Raw genomic sequence first — 18632 nt, 5'->3', positions numbered from 1 at the left:
ATATATATATATATATATATACTGCATATAGCTTTTCTCAAGATAATTATATTTGTTTGAAACCACAACGCAAGATGTTAGACGCTATTATTTTATATTTTAATCGAATTACATTAATATTTCAATTGACTTTACTTAAATAAATGTTTTTGTCTTAATCAGACCATCTTCAGTATTACAATACTTTTCCCTAAGCATATGCACATATTCGAAAAACACACTTAGTTGTTAATTATATTTGTGATTCATTGAGTTTACCGTAATTTTCGAGTTCGTAGACCGCTCGAGGCGCTTCTCTCGTGAGTAAATGTATAGCATCCTGATCCCCTAACCAATCGGATCCCTTCACAGTATCATACATATGATACAGCCAATTATCTTTTTGGTGATCGGCAATAGCAGCGTTTATGCCACCCTGGGCAGCAACGGTATGCGACCTAGTCGGGAAGAGTTTTGATATTACTGCTACACGATATCCTTTTCTACCAAGTCCAAAAGCAGCCCTCAATCCGGCGCCTCCTGCTCCTACTATTACTACATCATAGCAGTGGTCTATCAGAGGATAATTCTGTAAATTAAGAGCATGGATAATATTGAGCAACTAAAGTAAATATGCTAACTAAAGAATTTAGAATAGCCTATTATCCAAATGCGCTAAAAGATCGAATATACTAAGAAAATATTTCATTTATAATAAAAAAAAGAGATACAGGATTAATATATTTGTTTTTAAAAATAAATTTGCGTATTTCAGGAAAATGTAAATAGAATAGATAATGTGATTTATAAATTATAAAAATAATTTATGTAATGATGTCAGGATATAAATATAAATATAAAGAAAAAGAGAGTTTATTTTTGTAAAATATTTGATTATCTATAAAAATTTTTATTAAATAATTTTAATAAAATGTACTTACACTACCGCCTTCTTCCACGCCGCACTTTGCTTTTTCCCCTGGACTAACATTTACGTGAAAACTTCGCGAATTTATAATTGTCGCGCGAGATTGTCTCACGAATTCCTATGGAAAAAATTACTATTTACTTTAAATTAACCAATAACATACAATTGTAGTATCAGTATAAAATCTTACTAATATTTCGCTCGTTTGTATTAGTCGACTGATCGATCGATGCAGCATCTTGGTAAACATTTGTTAGGTTCGAATGCTCTTTAACAACTGTCCATAGCTGTCATGACTGATCAAGCTCTTTCAGCTTCATTTGTCAAATAATAAAACAAATGAGAAAAATTTAAATATTTTTACCGCACAAACTCATCATATGCATGTGATTATTTTTGTAAGTAATTTTCTGGCGTAAACTTTAGGGAAAGATAAAAAGGATTGCAGCTAAGGATTGCAGTTCAAAGTTTCCTTTAAAAAAACTCGTGGAACTAGATCTGTTGAATGTGTATAAGCATCGCAATTTATTGCACTTGTAAAAATACAGTTTAGAACATACATCATTTATGTTTATCGCATAGAATTAGTTCAAAATGTATTCTAAGTTAGACGTGGAATCGGTTTTGTCAAACGCTTATCGCACTGTTACTCTTTGGTATACGTTACGAACACCAGAGAGCTAACGTACTTGACGAATCACTTTTGTTAGAATCGTTACAGTAATCTTTAATTAGCACGGTTTGTAAAATCTTATTAATCTATTTTTTCACATTTTATTCAGATTGAAAAAATAGCTCCTTATTTCTCCAATATTTAAAAAATAGAATGTATGACGAAATTTATAAAAAATGATAGATCGACAACTTAGTCTTGAATTTAAAATCCTGTCCTTATCAGTGGAAATTCAAGGATTTCCATTTTTATTTTATTTATCTTAAGACACGTATACCAAGTTCTGTATATTTTCTTTTACTTATAGATTCAAAACAAATTCTTTATATTTTCTGGAACATTCTGTATATTAATTCGTATTTCGAACATGTTTGTAATAAATAATCTTTTCTTATTGCATTAAAGAATAAATACGAAAGACCATCACTTCGTAAAATTTATGTGTGCGTTTCTATAACAGCACATTTAATTTACATATAATTAATCTCCTTACTCGCAAGACACGATTAAGTCTGCCTTTGTTAAGATTGATGGTTTACCTACGCATATTGCCATATCGACACTTTGTATTTTATTATTCATTAGCGACACATATTCATTGAGCGAGCATTAATGCTTATATCGGCACGACTCATCTAATCACTAGCGATTTTCTAATCTTATTTTATGTTCAACCTTGTTATATGATATTAGACATAAGAATCTTGTGAAGATTAGATGAATTAAGTGAGTTGGTAGAAATCCTTTGGCGAGAATAGAAATTGAAGCGTAAGTCGAATGTAAGAAAGTGATAAAAGCGTAAACGAAACTTTTAAGAGGAAAATTGAGATGTAAAATGCTTCTTTCATATTTTGTTGTCTTAATTTTCTTTTGATTACTCTCCCCTTACATTTGACTTACATTTATACGCATTTATTTTCACCAGAATACGTTTTCGCAGAATTAAATATTAAAAATTAAAAATTGAGGGGTATCTTAATATCTAAGTCATTTAGAGAAGTATGTAAATAAATGTCGAATATAAAACAAAAAGAAATTTACTTTAATATATTTTAATTTCAAATAACAACCTGTGTTTTTTAATTCGTGATTCGCCTTTCACTCTAGAACTAAAATGGATTAAACTAAATATATAACAATTTAAAAAATCATATTCACACTTTTACGAGATATATTAATATCGATTCTCCTACTTATAACAGGAAATATACTTGCACGATTCTTTCCACTTGTATAAAAAGCTTATCAAAAAGTCACACTCGTGAATTTGTAGAAAAGAGATGGACTTGACGATCGCTCGGCGACTCTCGTATATGTATGTATATATCATGTGTTTGTGACAAAAACGTTTATCAAATATATCACTAGACTACTCAAATATAGCGAACAAATTAATGCATTGTTTACAAAGCGAGCTAAAGTAAATTTAAAAAAATTCTTCTCCGGCGAGATATAAAAATGCTGTTTCGTAAAAGTTACTCTCAAAATTCTAAAATTTATAAAAGCTGTTTGAATTATGTAGTGCTCTATATATTATCGTGATAAGGCAGTATAAATCCATTGCCTAAAGTAGAGAATATTTTTAAAATGGACTCAATCTTGCAAAATACTTTTGAAATTCCAAATTATATCTTCTTTTCGGAAAATATATTCTCGATTTCGAGAAAATCTTTTTTGAAATAAAAAAAATTAGAATGTACACTTTTATCCAGAGAATTAGAATGTACACTTTCATCCAGAAAATATTTTTCTGGTCATATTTTTTCTTCAGTTCGTTTTTTAGAATATCAAAATACAAATGTGATAGCGACAACTCTCGGAAAACAATATTACGTTTCACAACGCAAGCCTTTTAACGCCACACTCGCAGCAAAACTTGGCGGTTTCTGGAAATCGCTGACCACACTCGTGACAGAACTTGGACATCTTGCACTTGGTCATCGTTTGAGTCGGTGATGTCCCGTTTTTGGGCACGTCCTCGTCGAGACGGTCGATCACGTCGTTGGCGCTGCGTCCATGATGCGAATATTTGCGATTTAAACTGGAGGGTACAAATCAAATTGAACTTGAAGCGAGAACGCAAATGTAAATGAACGATGATTAAGACTTACAATTATCAAAAAGCAAATGGCAGAATTTTTGGACTTGTAGAAATCTTTATTTTTCATTAAATGAAATTTTCTCCATTAATATAAGATTAATTTTAAAATCAGATAAAAATTAATAAAAACATTACTTAATAAATTTAGAAATAATAAATTTAGTTTTCGTAAAAAAGAGTACCAAAATTTTTTTACAATAATTGTATTACTGTAATTCTAGGATTTATCTTTTATTTAATTGGTAATTGATTAATCAATGAAGGCGAATGATGAAGATAAACAGTCACTTTAAAGTAGTTTTTACCAACCTGCTATAAGCGGAGTCATTGCTGAGCTTGCTGTGATCTTGCGGCTTGTAGCTGTCGGGAGAGGATAGTTCCTCGTCGCTGATCAGGCTGCCATTTCGTTGTCTGTCGCCGCCGGGGCTGGACAGGTCGAAGGATTCATTATTGAGGAAGGATCTTAATCCAGGAAACGCATCCTCCTCGAAGGATGTCATCAGCTCGTCAAACATCGAGTTCGATCGCTTGACATCCAGTTCCGAGGAGGAGACGATCGAATTGAGACTGAGGTTACTGCCGGACAGGGATGAGTAATTATTGTTTCTTTGATTGAGACTCTGATCAGACGATCTCTGACTCTCAACGTTCCTGGCACCCTTTCTCATATCGCCTAAGGTCTTTCTGTCGGAGCCCGAGTTGATTCTGGGCGCGGACGAGGCTCGGATCGAGTTGGACCGGTTGATTAATGATCCTGTATTCCTCAGCGTGTCTTTGTCAAAGATTTTACGCGGTCTATCAGCGCTGACGACGCCGCGACGCTCGTCAACGCCCAGTGCCTTCGATTTATCGATAATAACTCGTCTGCCCAATTCCCTAACAGGTTTTGAGGTCGCGGAATCTGTCGCATCTTTGCCCGTGAGATTGGACTTCAGGAAGACCTCGCGCGAAATAGAATTGGTTTCGGTGGAGTCACTTGAAAAATTGGATAAAAGGTCATCGAATTCAGTAGGCGGCGCTATAAGGGACGACCTCTTGTCGGTAGGAGGATATTTTACAAAGGCGGAGGAGTGCGAGAGAGGATAAAGGATATCACGAGTTTGCTGGACTTTGGGACTCCCAGTCATAGACTGATCACTCGTATCCGACAGTAGGTCATTCATTTGCTGCTCGGCCAGCAGAAAGGGATCGTAGTCCTTGCAAGTGCCGCTGAAATTAGAATTTGTTTAGTACAACCTTTGATTCTACTTCATTGCTAGAAACATTCTTGCATAAAACGGTAAATATGAACGTAGTGAACGAACATAGTGCGCGTAATATAGGTGATGACAGAGTATATTTTGCCTATAAGTATTCTATTGCAGATAGAGCTATACTATATATTGTGTGCCAATCGATCGATTCTTCAGACAGACATTTACAAACGTGCATGCAAGCTCGAACGCGTATAGTGCATCGTTATCACAATCTATACTTGCTAGACATAAATAATTCTTTGAGAAATTTAGAATCAATTTCTCTTGAGTTAGTTTGATAAGTCAATTGCGAGTCGCGGGAAATAAAAAGCAAAATAAATAGAACATTCTTATTTTAATGTAAAATCGATTTCATTATGTAACAGAATTTTAATTCAGCAGTTAATTATTAAGATGTAGAATGTTGAAATTTGAAAAATTATGAAAAATAATAATTCGAGATATATATATATATATTTTTTTTTTAATAAAGAAAAATTGATTCTCTAAATTCCGCAAAAAGCCAATATTGCATGGTTTTTAAAATCAATTCTATCTTTTATAGTGCCCTGAACTAGACTAAAATGTGGATAATAATGAGCAATGAACATCAATAAGATAAAATAAAATACCTGAGGAGCAGACCTTCAAAATGTGTTTTGTCTAAAATTTGTAATTTTCAAAAAACGAAAAACAAAGAAACAACGCACACAAGAAAATTACGTACTTTACAGAAAATAACAATATGTCAATCAGTAAGATGTGAAATATTAAACAAATGCATTTTGTTTGTTTCCAGTTAAAAAATATAATGCACTTCGAAATGTCTGTTTTTTCAGTATGTAAATTAACGATGAAAAAAATGCTTTATGAACATCTCAGAGTAGCTTATAATATAAGTCATTCAATTGAACACTACGCCATCTCTAACTAAAAAAATGAAATTTTTTACAAAACGCATTTTGAAAGTCTGCTCCTCATTTATTGTGCCATGCTCCTTCCCCACACTGGTCCCACGTCCTGGAACTTACGTTCTAGCCTTAAGCACAAGATTAAAGTCTGGCCTTCTGCGTACATAATTGCACCAAGCGGGACGTGTCTCCAATTCAATTTTCCTATAATATTGTTAACATATTAACTACTTAACAGCTGTCTTACTAGAATACACAAAGATGCATAATATGAGAAATAGAAATCTAAAGAAACAATTCTACTATATTTACAGTGCGATTGGCAATGCGATATAGATACTTTTACCAATTAAAATGCAATTTGCATAAACTTATTACTACTTAAATATTAATATTACTATAACATGACTTATAACCAATTTTGTCAAATCAACATTGCATTATTTTATGCTAGTTAAATAGTTAATTTATATGAAAGTTATGTGCATTTCTAAATATAAATCTATAATATTAATTAAATACTCTAATGTTCTACAGTAAATAGTATTAACCATATAATAAAGAATAATATTAAAATCGACAATTTTATTTAAATCTATGAAAATCTACTATTCTATAATAGTAGATTTTAATAGATTTAAATATAATTGTCTTCTATTAAAATCGACAATTCTGTAATACTATAAGTTTCCACTGTTTTTACTATCTCTACCTTCCGTTGATTAAGAATGGATTCAGAACAGGAGGAAGAACACGGACTCTAGGATTTCTTTTAATAAGCTTGTATCCCGTATGACACGTAGGATAGAGATTAGTTAATCTGCTCCGCGAGATCCTAGAGGTCTTCTCCCAGTACGATCCCTCAGAATCTTCCTTCGTCTCCGCCGTGTCATCCTTTATATCAGGTAAGTCCTTAAATACTTTGTGCCGTCTGTTCGGTCTGATTACCTCAATGGTCTCTTGTTCGTAAGCGCAGTTCGCTTTGGGTCGTCTGATACTTGCGAGTTCCACGAATTCAACTGAGGATATTAGGGAATCAGTGCTGCCACGAAGAAGATTCATGCTTTCCCTGATTCTGTGCTTCATTTCGATGGAATTGACTGGTTGCTCTCGCGAAGCTCTTTTAGCTGCGCCGCAAGCGCATTTTGGAAAATTCACGCCCGCGTTCAAGAAAATTTTGCTACCACGACGCCGTGACTGCTCCTCCGCGTAGTCCGTTAACGTGACTGATGACCCTAAACCATCAGCGCCTCGTCTATTGTCGTATTCCTCGACGAGCACAGTGTTATCGCTACCGTAATCGAATTCGCTGTCTACATTTTTCTTGCGCAAACCTTCACCTGTCGTAATTTCCGCTTTAATGATTGAACGGCTAAGAAGGCTTGATTTATCGTTCGAACAGCTGTTGTCTGAATCTGTGTTGAAATCTGGCTTTCTATTTTTTGTGTTATTCTCGATATTTCCAATGTTATCAGAACTGAAATCTTTTTCTTGAAATTGTTTGGTGTTTTTGACATGCAAAGATATGTTATTCATAGATGCATTTATGTAATTATCAGCAGCAATTTCCGAATTTTGTGGAAGAGAATATATTTCACGCTTTAATTTCTTTGAATTTCTCTTAGGCTTTTTATTACAGATATTGATTAAACCATTTTCATATCTTTCTTCATCTATTTTAATTTCTTCAACATTTCTTGTACAATTTTTTTCTGGGGTAAGAATCGGAGAGAATGCAGGAAATGATACTTCTTTGATATTTTCGGTTAGATCCAATGAATTGCGACAACTATGGCTTTGACGCGCTAACGTTTCGTTCTCGGAATTCGAATTACAATCAGTTTGATTATTGCTAGTGTTTAAAGATGTTATCTCATTAATCTTAAGTTGATCACATATAAAAGTTGGTATACTGCTTTTTAATTCAAGTGAATTACTGCAACGTGTATTACTTTCACATTGCTGTACTTCATCCTTAGAGTTCAGACAATCTTGACTCTGATCAGTAAAATTCTTTTTCTTCAATACATTTGACGCAGTCGAATGTACTGCATCAAATAAAGAAGATTTAATTAGTTGATCAGATTCGAATAAATTTTGCTCAATTTCTTTGGTATATTTCATACTTTCAATAACTATTTCATTCACCGTTATTTGTCGATCCTTTTTATTTTCTTTATAAGCATTTAGTTTATTCAATTCTGCAATGTCTGCACCATTTATTTTTTCAGTTTCTTTTATACCTTCTTTCATAGTGGTATTTATTTCTATTTTCTCAATATTATTTTCTGTAACTTCAGTCTCTTCATAGCTTCCTATTTGCTTATTTTCCTCTATATTATTTATATTAAGTTCCTCAATTGTATGTGTCACCGCTTCAATTTTTTCACTACTAATTTTCCGAATATTTTTAATACTTTTATTATTTGTTTTCAATTCCTCTACTTTACAATCTATTACAATCTTATCATCTTCTTTATCTTTAATGCACATTTTTAACTCTTTCACTTGTTCAATCCTAATTTTTTCGTCGTTTGCTACAATGTTTCTTTTCGATTTTTTTTGATCGAATTTGCAAATTTCATCTTCCCTATCTTTCAAATTATCCACTACGATTTTTTTTTCCAATTTCCCTTGATCGAATTCGCAGATTTCGTCTTCCCTATCTTCCAAATCATTCGCAATAGTTTCCCTTTTCGATTTTTTTTGATAAAATTTGCAGATTTCGTCTCCCTTGTATTTCAAGTTGTTCACTATAGTTTCCTTTTTCGATTGTTTTTTATCAAATTTGCAGATTTTATCTTCCCTATCTTTCAAAATGTCCGCTACGATTTCTCTTTCCGATTTCCTTTGATCGAATTCGCAGATTTCGTCTTCCCTATCTTTCAAGTCATTCGCAATAGTTTCGCTTTTCGATTTCTTTTGATAAAATTTGCAGATTTTGTCTCCCCTGTGTTTCAAGTTGTTCGCTACGGTTTCTCTTTCCGATTCTCTTTTATCAAATTCGCAGATTTCATCTTCTTTATCTTTTAAATAAAATTCCACGCGAGGACTGTGCTTAATCGGTTTCCATTTGCTATGAAAAATCTCCGGTGGCTCAATATCCTCCGAATCTTTTATCAAATATGTCTGATTCAGATTCTGGATACCGCTGAACCATGTAATGTCATCGTTCTTCACTTTATCAACTTCGCAGTCTTTATGAATTCGGATAAAATTATTTTCTACAATTGATAAATCTCCCTCTGTCTTATTTTTATTTTCATTTTCTTCCTCTCGATCGAGATCGAGCAATTGCAACTCTCGCAAGAAATTATGAATAATAAATGGATCGTCAGCCTGAAAATTATCTTTCTTACGACTAATCTGCTTCCACGTCACTAACTGATCGTCTTTTTGCATGTTCATGTGTATCCTACAAGGCTGCACAGTGATTCCTAGAGTCTTATCGTTCACGGCAACATTGTTGACTCTCGGATGACCTTGACTTCTAGCGGAAACGATATTTTGCATTCTGGCAGAACAGGTTTCTCGATTTCTCGTATCATCATTTGGAATACGTTGGGAGATTGTTTCGTTTTGGTTAAACCGTTTTCTGGATAAAGTAATTGGCGATATGATTTCATTAGAGGAAACCAAATCGTTAATCTTGGGTCTCGTAGGAGGTACAGGTAAGTGGAGTGAATGACGGGAAGATATCGCAGGATGGAGAGATCGGCAAGACGTTGATGTCGGTAGACAGTCATGATCTTCCGGTGGCCTGAGGAGATGGAAGCAGGATCAAGGGCGTGTGACTAACAATCATCAGGAGAAGGTTGTCAAGGTTAAATAAAAAACAATTTTATAAAATAGATAATTGCTGAGAAAATATTTGAAAGTGTTATTTTATATGTTAAATTTTATATGTTAAATTGTCTCTATCGATGTTAATCAAAATTAATTACAGAATGCTTTTAAGCAGCCTTATCCTCTTTCCTTCTCCTCATGGGCGAAATATTAAAATCTATCCTACATTCTATGCTTATTTTATTTCATACATACACAATCCACAGAATTTCAAATTAATCAAAAAGAAATTAATCACAAAAAATCTCACCTATTCATACGATCGGCAAGGCGCGACTTTATAGGTCCGGATGAGGGAGGGGAGTCCCTAAGTTGTCCAGGACGTCTTCTGTAAAAGTATAAGTATAAGTATATATCATTAAATAACTGGTTAGCACAGATCTAAAATAAATCAGAAATTTTTATTTGCAATATATTGTAATCTATAATCCATTGCATAAAAGACGGATACTAGAAATATTAGGAAAAAAGAAGTATGGATGCACTGAGAAAAATGGTCTGGTTGGATTAAACAGTAATTCTGGTGGAAAATGGACGAATCAGAATTTTCTGGTTATGTCTATTAGAATTCTAATTGTGATAACTAGAATTCTGATTAATATAATTATTCTGGTAAAAATAAGAATTCTAGTAGATTTTACTAGAAATATAGTATCAACCAGAATTCCAGTTATCTCAACTAGAATTCTAATCTTAAATTTAACCAGAAATTTCTGATTCGTCCATTTTCAACCAGAAATTTTTTTCAGTGTGTAATATTTAAAGATATTAAAGAGAAAAAAGATTAAATCTAAGCAACGAACCCACAAACTTTCTTTTCTTCTTTTTTCTTTTTTCTGAAAACACTTTTTTAAGATAATAAATTAAAAGTGAATAAAAAAATAAGTAATTCTCATTTCTTCAAATTTCTGAGCAACTCACTGAAAAACTTCATTACTTTTTATTTATTGCACTATATTACCGAACAATTATACAATTTACTTTTTTCTAAAGAACATAAGGAAACTCAATTCGTTGGTGTGAAAAGTTTGAGAATTTGACTTACATAATAGCAGGTTTCTGCTTGACAGGACTCTCTCGATTGCAACTGACACTTGAGATAGTCTCTTTTGGTTTAACGAGCGCCGGTGATGATAATGAAGCCTTGGCAGCCTGGTTCGCTGCCGAGCCCGGGCTGTACTTCTCACGATTGATAGCTCGACGGTTTTTCAAAGTCGGTGCCCTGTACCTCATACGTGCCTCTAATCGTTCCTTTGCCAGATTGGTCGCCGGACTCACCGGCATTCGGGTAACTCTGTCTTTGCACCAAGCCACATGACGATCATAGGCTTTGATACCGAACTGTCGGTTACACGTGGGGCATGTACCCTTCTCGTTGGCACGTGTTGGTGCACCCGACGAGATCAGCAAATTGCATTGTTTGTGCGAATCCATCTGGAAGAATAAATTTTGGAGATGTAAGAATTTAATTACGAATAATGGTGCGGCCACAATAGGAGGAATAAGGATTCCAATCTATCAGAAATTGTGTATTTAGGTGTATCCAATATCTGATAAGTTGAAATCTTTATTCCTTATTCCTTCTATTGTGGCTGCACCTTAAAAGATATATAGAAAAATAAAAGCTATATTTTCTTTAATATAAATTATATAATGTAAAAACAAAATTTCTTATTTTTGATGTGAAAATAATTTCTTTCTATTTCATTTTACACTTTTCTTTTTATGTAATCCATTTAAAAAATTATTTAATATATTGTTTAAAATTCAATTACGAGAAAGAAAGGACTCTTTCCAAAGCAATTAAGGACGTACACATATTTTTTAACAAAAATGATGAAAAAATTATAGATTTTTCTATATAATTGTTATTTGAAAGTAATACAAAAACTGTTTCATATGTATATAATATTAACTTTTATATAAAAAATATAAATTTTCAAATCTCTAGTCACTTTTTGCGTAGACCATACACCTGATACATCGTTAACACACAAGAAGATCGCAAAAGGACTCACAACATCGCCGCGTGCCTCACGAATCGTCCGCAGGAAGTCGTCGTGGGTCTTCTTCCAGGTGGACCTGGACCTCTCGTCCTGCTGATGTCGCCGGATCTCCTGCTTAGGCTGGAATTCAGCCAACTCAGTACCCTGGATTCTCTGCTTAGCCGAGTCGAAGGGCTTGCGCTTTTTGGCGGCGGCGCGCTCACATATCCTCGCGTGCTTCTCCAAAGACTGCGGCGTGAAGGTCCGCGCGCAAATCGCGCACGGAAACAAGATCGGCGACGGCGCATCTGCGTCCATTTATACGGTCCAACAATTAGTAGGCTTTCGCAATTTTAATTCCACGTAATAATAGTAGATGTTCTATATACGTATAGATGTTTTCTTTTTCTTTCTCTTATTATGAGCAGGACCACGAACTCCGATCCTGATGGTTGCCGCGTCGGCTGCGTCTATTCGTCGTCAAATGATTGACCGAGATCAAACCCGTTGTGTCTTTGATACGACGTAAACGTGACGCTTGCTTTTTGAAAAATTAATAAATATTACACTTTCATTTTGTTTTTTTAATGTCCCGTATACGTGATACTGTGACATTTATCCCCTGCACGCTAATACGGAGATTCGATCTGACTCACCCCGTACTAATCGCTATTCGCTCTGACAAAGGCCACGAATCCGCGGATAATCGATATTTTCACCGACACATCGAGAGATCGCCAAATATGACGACAGTACACGTGACGTAACGAAACTTGGAACATATATGCGCGCATATACGTTAAAGGCGAAATCTTGCAGTGTGGGTACAAAACACGTGTCGCGTCATCGCAGTGTCTATCTCCGATCGATTAAATATAATTTAAAATCTAATGTTCAACTTTTTCATTTTTCTAATTAAGTGCATCCCTAAAAATATATTCTACACACTGTTCTATACAGGATATTTCTGAAATAACGCCCACTAATCACATAGTGCTTTTCCTAATATAAAATTGAATCGAAAAGTCATCTATCATTTTGCAATTTTCTCAATATTTTTTTTTAGTTACCCACTGAGCAAAATATTTAAAATCGACATATAAAACAACTTTTAAGATATCTCTTTAAGAGTTCTCTCTTTAAGAAACATCTTCAAAATGTTTCACAAATAACACTGAAAAATACCTTAAAATTATCTTATATATCGATTTTGTCCGATTATTCAGCAACCTTTAGAAATTAGTATCTCGTTAACTATTGCAAAAATTGCAAAATGGTGAAGGACTTTTCGATTCAGTTTTTTATTAGAAATAGCACTATATGATTAGTGGGCGTTATTTCAGAAACATCCTGTATACGTATAATACATTATTTATTATGTATGTATGTATTTATTATATACAGTTTTATTTGTCTAAGAGTATTTAATTAAAATTTTTAATTTTCATTTCTCGAAATAAACAGATCTTTGAAGATACATAAAAAAAAATATTTTTTCACTATATATTCTATTTGTATATAATATATTATGTTTGAGTCGAAATGTAAAAGCCACTGTATTCAATAAATAAAAAAATGAGATAGTCGAATCTTTAAACTTCTTAGCATTTTTGTCTCGAATTGAACATTTTAAACTGTAAAATCAATTGTGTAAAAACGGGTACAAATTAAATTCTATAAAATCAAGAAAGAAAAATGGGTCGAGTTGTAAGAAAATTAAATCTCTACTTTTTAGTCTGAGAGAGACTAATCTAGGTTTATTAAATTTTTTGTTGACAAAATTTGTTGCTTCTGCGTTAATATTTTTTTGTTATTTGAATTTGACATAAATATAAAAGCGTAACAAGTATTGTACTTTTTTCAATAAATAATTAAATGTAGTGATTCATAATATAGTATGTAAATCTTTTTATTATTAACAGGATAATAGAAATGCTTTAAAAAAATGTCATAAAAATTGTATTTAATTCAATAAGATACTTAAAAATTTTGTATATCAATATTTCGGTTCTGTAAGGTAAATCTACAGCCGCAAAATAATCAAGTGCGTTGTATTTTAATAAATAAAAATTGTATTTTTAATATTATTATTTTAATAAATAGAAATTGTATTTTAATAAATAAAATATTTCTCATGCCATAACGTACATATTAACTAAAACAATGAATATCTTTATTTTTCAAAAAAAGTCTCAATAGTTTGAAGAAGAAAAATTATACAAGTTTTTTTGCTCTTGCCAAAACCACATTTCAAGTAAAGATAACTACTTTTGTAAATGAGCTATTCATTTGTTATATACGCTCTATTTTTCCCTTGATAATCTCACTTTCCTTTCCGCGAAAAAACGCAAGACCTCGGAAACACTACGTCGCTCGCGATGAAACGTGCTGCGATTGGAAATGTCGGGAATCTAAATTGCAAATTGCACTTTCTTCGATCGGCGTGGGTATTGCGCAACGACCAGCTACAGTCTTCTCTTCTCTTGCGAGATCACACACTTCGAGAGTGCCCCAATTAATATGAGCTATGCATTGCGAGATAACACCTCTATTCAATAAGCCATTCATTTTTAAAGATGACATGAATCCTACATTTCCTGTCCTACGGAAACTTCAATGAGACAAGTAGATCGATTCTTGCAATATCCGATATTACATCACCGTTCCAATGGAAGCAACGAATCGTTTCCAGCACATCGCAAGAGTGCAAAAGTAAATAAATTTTCCACATATATATGCGTGTATATGTACGCACAAAGCTTTATTCACTTTTATTCCCATAGCTCCATGTTTGATTAAAAATCCTATTTCATAATCCTATTTCTGTAAAAAGAGGAATATTCGGAAATGTTCCCCCCTATTTCTGAATCTATTTCTAATAGCACCCCAAATAGCACTTTTGCAAATTCGGAATAAGCAGTAAATTCTAAATAAGAATCGATTCGCGACGCGAGGGCTACAATATGTACATCTGCAATACCACGAGTGATTTTAATCGCGCACTCGTTAGTTTCGTAGCTTTGATCCGATCGAGCCTCCTTGTTTTCTCAATTCTATTAAGCGAGCAATTCTCAGGTGCGCGTGTCGCGCGGACGCACCTGCGGCGCCGACTCGCGCGGCCACGCCGGAGCACCGACGAGGACGTCGAGGACATCGAAGAGGCCGCGAGGGGGTCGCCCCCGCGAGACTCGGCTCTCTCGCCTCTCGAGTGAGCAAGCTTCCTTTTTTAGGCGTCACCGAGATTCGAGTTGCCTCGCTGCGAGAGTCACGCGTGTCCCCTATCCGTCACGAACACACGCAAGAGTATCCGTTCCTTCCGTCCTCGGATCCTTTTCTTCTCTCCTCTTCTCCCCTTCTTCCTCTTTCTTAAGCAAAGAAACACAAGTGTTCTCTTTCAACTGAACTTCTTTGCATGGTTCATTTTTTCTTTTTTTCTCTCCAGGTTGGAGAAAAAGAAAATTAAAGAGAAACTAATTTTTAATGCAAGTTTAGTTAAAAAGAAACAGCTGCTTATAATTTCGTCGGTTCATTGTTAACGATCTTTTATTCTTTTCTCATTCATTATTTTTTTCGTAGAGAGATTCTCGCGAAATACATTATTTGATCTCACACCGAAAGTTTCTTCAATGTCGATGCGAAGAAAAAGATAGTCGCGTCTTTTTAAATGCGTCGAGAGAATGCGGGTCACCCGCGTATTTGCCTTCGTTCCCTACGCAGGTTCCACGTCATTGTATCAATACGTGTATTACGATCGCATCATATATTATTCATGACATATATATATATATAATAAAATTCTTTTACATCGCAGTCTATTAGTCTCCCTGGCAGAAATTTCATGTATTTTTGGAGCAGTTACTAAACAGTTACACCAACTTCTGTCTAGTAACTGAGAAGGAAAATTACTTAGGATCCCAATCAGGATGTAACACTTTGTTTGCAGTTACCTATAACTGCATACAAAAGTTGCGTAAAATCTGAATCCATTTACTGAACAGAAACACAACAAATAATGGATATTAAATTGATTAATAAGCAAGCCAACTGCTCGTGAAATGGATAGAATAAAACTCTATCAAGTTCTCGTCCATTTCCTACTCAGTATTAGGCACAATTAATGAGAATACAGTAATATTAGATAGTAACTGGATAGGTGTCTAAGAAAATTGCATACATTTCTACCAGGACCATTATGTCACCCATTCTATTAAATCGTTTATGACTCCTAATTTTCATTTAAAGCTTTTTCTTATTTTGTTAAATTTTCGTTTTCTGCGCTTTTTCATCTAATCTCTGGCGGCGAGAGATTCTTCGGCAATTCGTATGCGCAACAACAAACAGGCGCTCTGTTAAAATGATCTCATTGCGTTGAAACCGCTTAGCGACGCCCACAAACGCAATTGCTTCTATTCTGTTTGCGTTTTCCTTCCAGAGTCGCGCGCGTTGGAAACAAACCGGTGAAGGTTTTTTTTGCTTTTTCACGTCAGAGCTATTGCCGTTTTTCTCCCGTCTAAGATCGACGGGACTCTTAATGCAATTGCTAAGTCGGTGCAAATTGATTAGTATGCATGACGGAGGTGTGCTATTACGATTCTCACAGCCGCTTTTAGACGTATGCGAATAACAGGAAAATAAATATTTTCACTGACGCGCTAAATGTGAAATAAAAAGGAAATCCAGAGTCGAGTAGCTCTTCAAGGAACGAGGCAATAATGATTAATGATAGTCATACGTAGCTACTGAAGTTGCTCTGTTAATTTAAAGCACTTCATAAATTACCGTGCAATTTATTTAAAACAGAAGAAAGATAAAGTGTTAAAACATTCAAAATTGTTATGCAATTATTGTAGCACACACACACAAATTCTAATATTTTTCAAACAAATTAATAAATTTTAGAAGTTGTAAGTGCTGATAATAATGCGGGTACTGTGTACTAATTGAAGCTATTTGGCTTTTGATTTGGAAAGTAAGTTTGGATGTCAACTGGTATCTATATAGTATATAAATGTAAACAAGTACTTATGTAATTCTAAATATGTAATACATAATATCACAACAGTGACAGAGTACTCAACATAATTCCGAAAATATCGAACCATGTTAATTTTCACAGGAATCGATCGCGTTAGTTTATAAATATTTAATATTCATTAATTAACGTTCTTTAAATTATACATGATTAATCTTGCATTCTTCAGTTTTATCGCAAAACACACTTTACGAAACCAACGTAGAGGCCAGATAAACATGGAATATGTACATTCCCAGCAATTCATCGTCCAATCGTTTAAAAGATTCGAACACTCGCGCGAACAACATTCGATTGCTCGATGTAATTCAAGAAATAATGATACTTGAGAAGCAATGTTAAAAATACGCGGGCTCACCTTCGGGAAACAGCTCGATTTGAATCTCACGAATGGACGATGGTGGACCGTCGTTATCGGTCTCGTCATGAAACAAGATCCCGTCGTGGAACAGAGCCTCGTCGTAGAACGGGCCCCCGTCCGCGAGTCTCTTCGGGACACAGCACAGCATCTGATTACGAGCGCATCAAGACACCGACTGAGAGAACGCGCGCGCGACTCGCGAGGTCAGACCGGCGCTCTTACAATCGTTATGACCGCGAGTATCTTCGCGACGGAAGTTTATTTTCGGCCCCGACTCGCCGTCTCACGAAGCGAATCTCGCTCCTTTTCTCGCCTCTTTCTTTAGTACACCTTAGCTACACTAACGTGGGTAAACAGTGTAAAGTGGGGGTGCCAAAGAAAAATATTCGATGGTTCTCTCTCGTATTCTTTTAGAAACTTCTTTCAAAATGAAAAATTAACGCTGCTCAAGTCAACTTTGTAACGTATGGTCTCTGATCTTCCATTACGCAGTTATATTGCAATCGAAAATATTGCTTCTCGTTATCTAACATTATAGCATATCATCCTTAATATTAAATTCATAACATATCATTCTTATTATTAAATTTTATTATTATTCGAAAATAAATTTTCACTTCGCTGATACGAAGGTAAATTTCTATACTTTTTTTGTCGCTGTCGCGAATATAAGTACTTCAAAGTATAAATAATAAATAATTTAAGATTCATTCACCACTATCTACTATCTCAAATTAACATCGGAAAAGAGGAAGGACACAATACAAATTCTTGCAAATTATATTTAAATAGAAATACTTTTCAGTAAAGCATTTGTAATCATGTAGAATAGATTTATAAAATATACCGAACATTAGCCTCTTGTTTTGGGGAGAAATTAAATATTATTTCTATATATATATTTCTATATATATTATTATTAATTGAACAGTTTGTCACAGTTCATCTCATTTTTATTCATTTCCACATATATATGATTATTTATTAATTAACGAAACAAAAAAAAAGCGTTTTTACAAGTTTATATTTTACAAGTTGATTCTATCGATTTAAGTCTGATTTTATTGAAACATATTTGCAATATTAACGTATTAATGTATTTTGCAGGAATTTTTATTGTACAATTTTCTCACTTCCGACATCACAATTTGAGATAACGATGTAGAGTAAACAACTGTCTTAAATTAAACTTTATTGATTATTTTTTCTTTCTATATAAAAATTCGCGATTTCCCTCGAGGGAGGAGAAAAAGTTTCTCTAATGTTACTTCTTTCTTCCATAACTACACCGGTAACCACAACAACTCTTATCCTATATACAGCAAGCAACACAACAAACAAATTAAATTATTATAAGAAGAAAAGGAGAAAAAAAAATTAATCAATAATATAATTTTTTTTCTTTTAAGCGTCTATTGAAATAAACTTAACAAAATAAAGCACAATTGGAGATTCACGCTGTGATATAAATAAGTGATATTAAGGGTACAAGCACATTACAACGATTATCTATACCATGTGCATCTTCCTTGCATTCATTCCACGTGTGCACTCATAAAATCCGTCTTAAAGCCTCTATTA

General features: G+C 33.9%; 2 protein-coding genes across 3 annotated transcripts in view; both read right to left on the bottom strand.

The window, feature by feature from the left end:
* Positions 1-1209, bottom strand: part of LOC108771130 (succinate dehydrogenase [ubiquinone] flavoprotein subunit, mitochondrial) — a 16104-nt gene extending 14895 nt beyond the window's left edge. The window contains exons 1-3 of the mRNA XM_018523041.1: positions 1098-1209; positions 921-1025; positions 259-568 (exon numbers count right to left, since the gene is read on the bottom strand). Coding sequence (XP_018378543.1) covers positions 259-568; positions 921-1025; positions 1098-1157 — 475 coding nt within the window. The 5' untranslated portion in view covers positions 1158-1209. The remainder of the gene's footprint in view (positions 1-258; positions 569-920; positions 1026-1097) is intronic.
* A 1567-nt stretch (positions 1210-2776) lies between these two features.
* LOC108771141 (uncharacterized) lies at positions 2777-17242 on the bottom strand. 2 transcript variants are annotated; one of them, XM_018523060.1, is made up of 7 exons: positions 17049-17242; positions 11692-11966; positions 10719-11107; positions 9924-10001; positions 5948-6031; positions 3991-4890; positions 2777-3621 (listed from the first exon to the last, which is right to left on the bottom strand). In XM_018523060.1, exons 1-7 carry the CDS (start codon positions 17197-17199, stop codon positions 3417-3419), a joined length of 2082 nt encoding a protein of 693 aa, XP_018378562.1. In that variant the 5' UTR covers positions 17200-17242; the 3' UTR covers positions 2777-3416. The 2 variants fall into 2 exon arrangements, with proteins under 2 accessions (XP_018378562.1, XP_018378563.1); XM_018523061.1 differs by lacking the exon at positions 5948-6031 and having other exon boundaries at positions 17049-17239.
* Positions 17243-18632: the final 1390 nt, after the last annotated feature.

The sequence above is a fragment of the Trachymyrmex cornetzi genome, unplaced genomic scaffold (assembly GCF_001594075.2).
Source record: "Trachymyrmex cornetzi isolate Tcor2-1 unplaced genomic scaffold, Tcor1.1 scaffold1399, whole genome shotgun sequence".
NCBI classification, from domain to species: domain Eukaryota; kingdom Metazoa; phylum Arthropoda; class Insecta; order Hymenoptera; family Formicidae; genus Trachymyrmex; species Trachymyrmex cornetzi.
Note: the sequence above shows the minus strand (reverse complement) of the source record. Positions and strands in the feature narration are given on the sequence as shown.

Coding starts and splice junctions, on each gene's coding strand:
- LOC108771141 (XM_018523060.1), bottom strand. CDS start 17,199: ATGCTGTGCTGTGTCCCGAAGAGACTCGCGGACGGGGGCCCGTTCTAC. Junction 11,967..17,048: donor AATCGAGCTGTTTCCCGAAG/GTGAGCCCGCGT, acceptor AAATGGACGCAG/ATGCGCCGTCGCCGATCTTG. Junction 11,108..11,691: donor GTGAGGCACGCGGCGATGTT/GTGAGTCCTTTT, acceptor TTATTCTTCCAG/ATGGATTCGCACAAACAATG.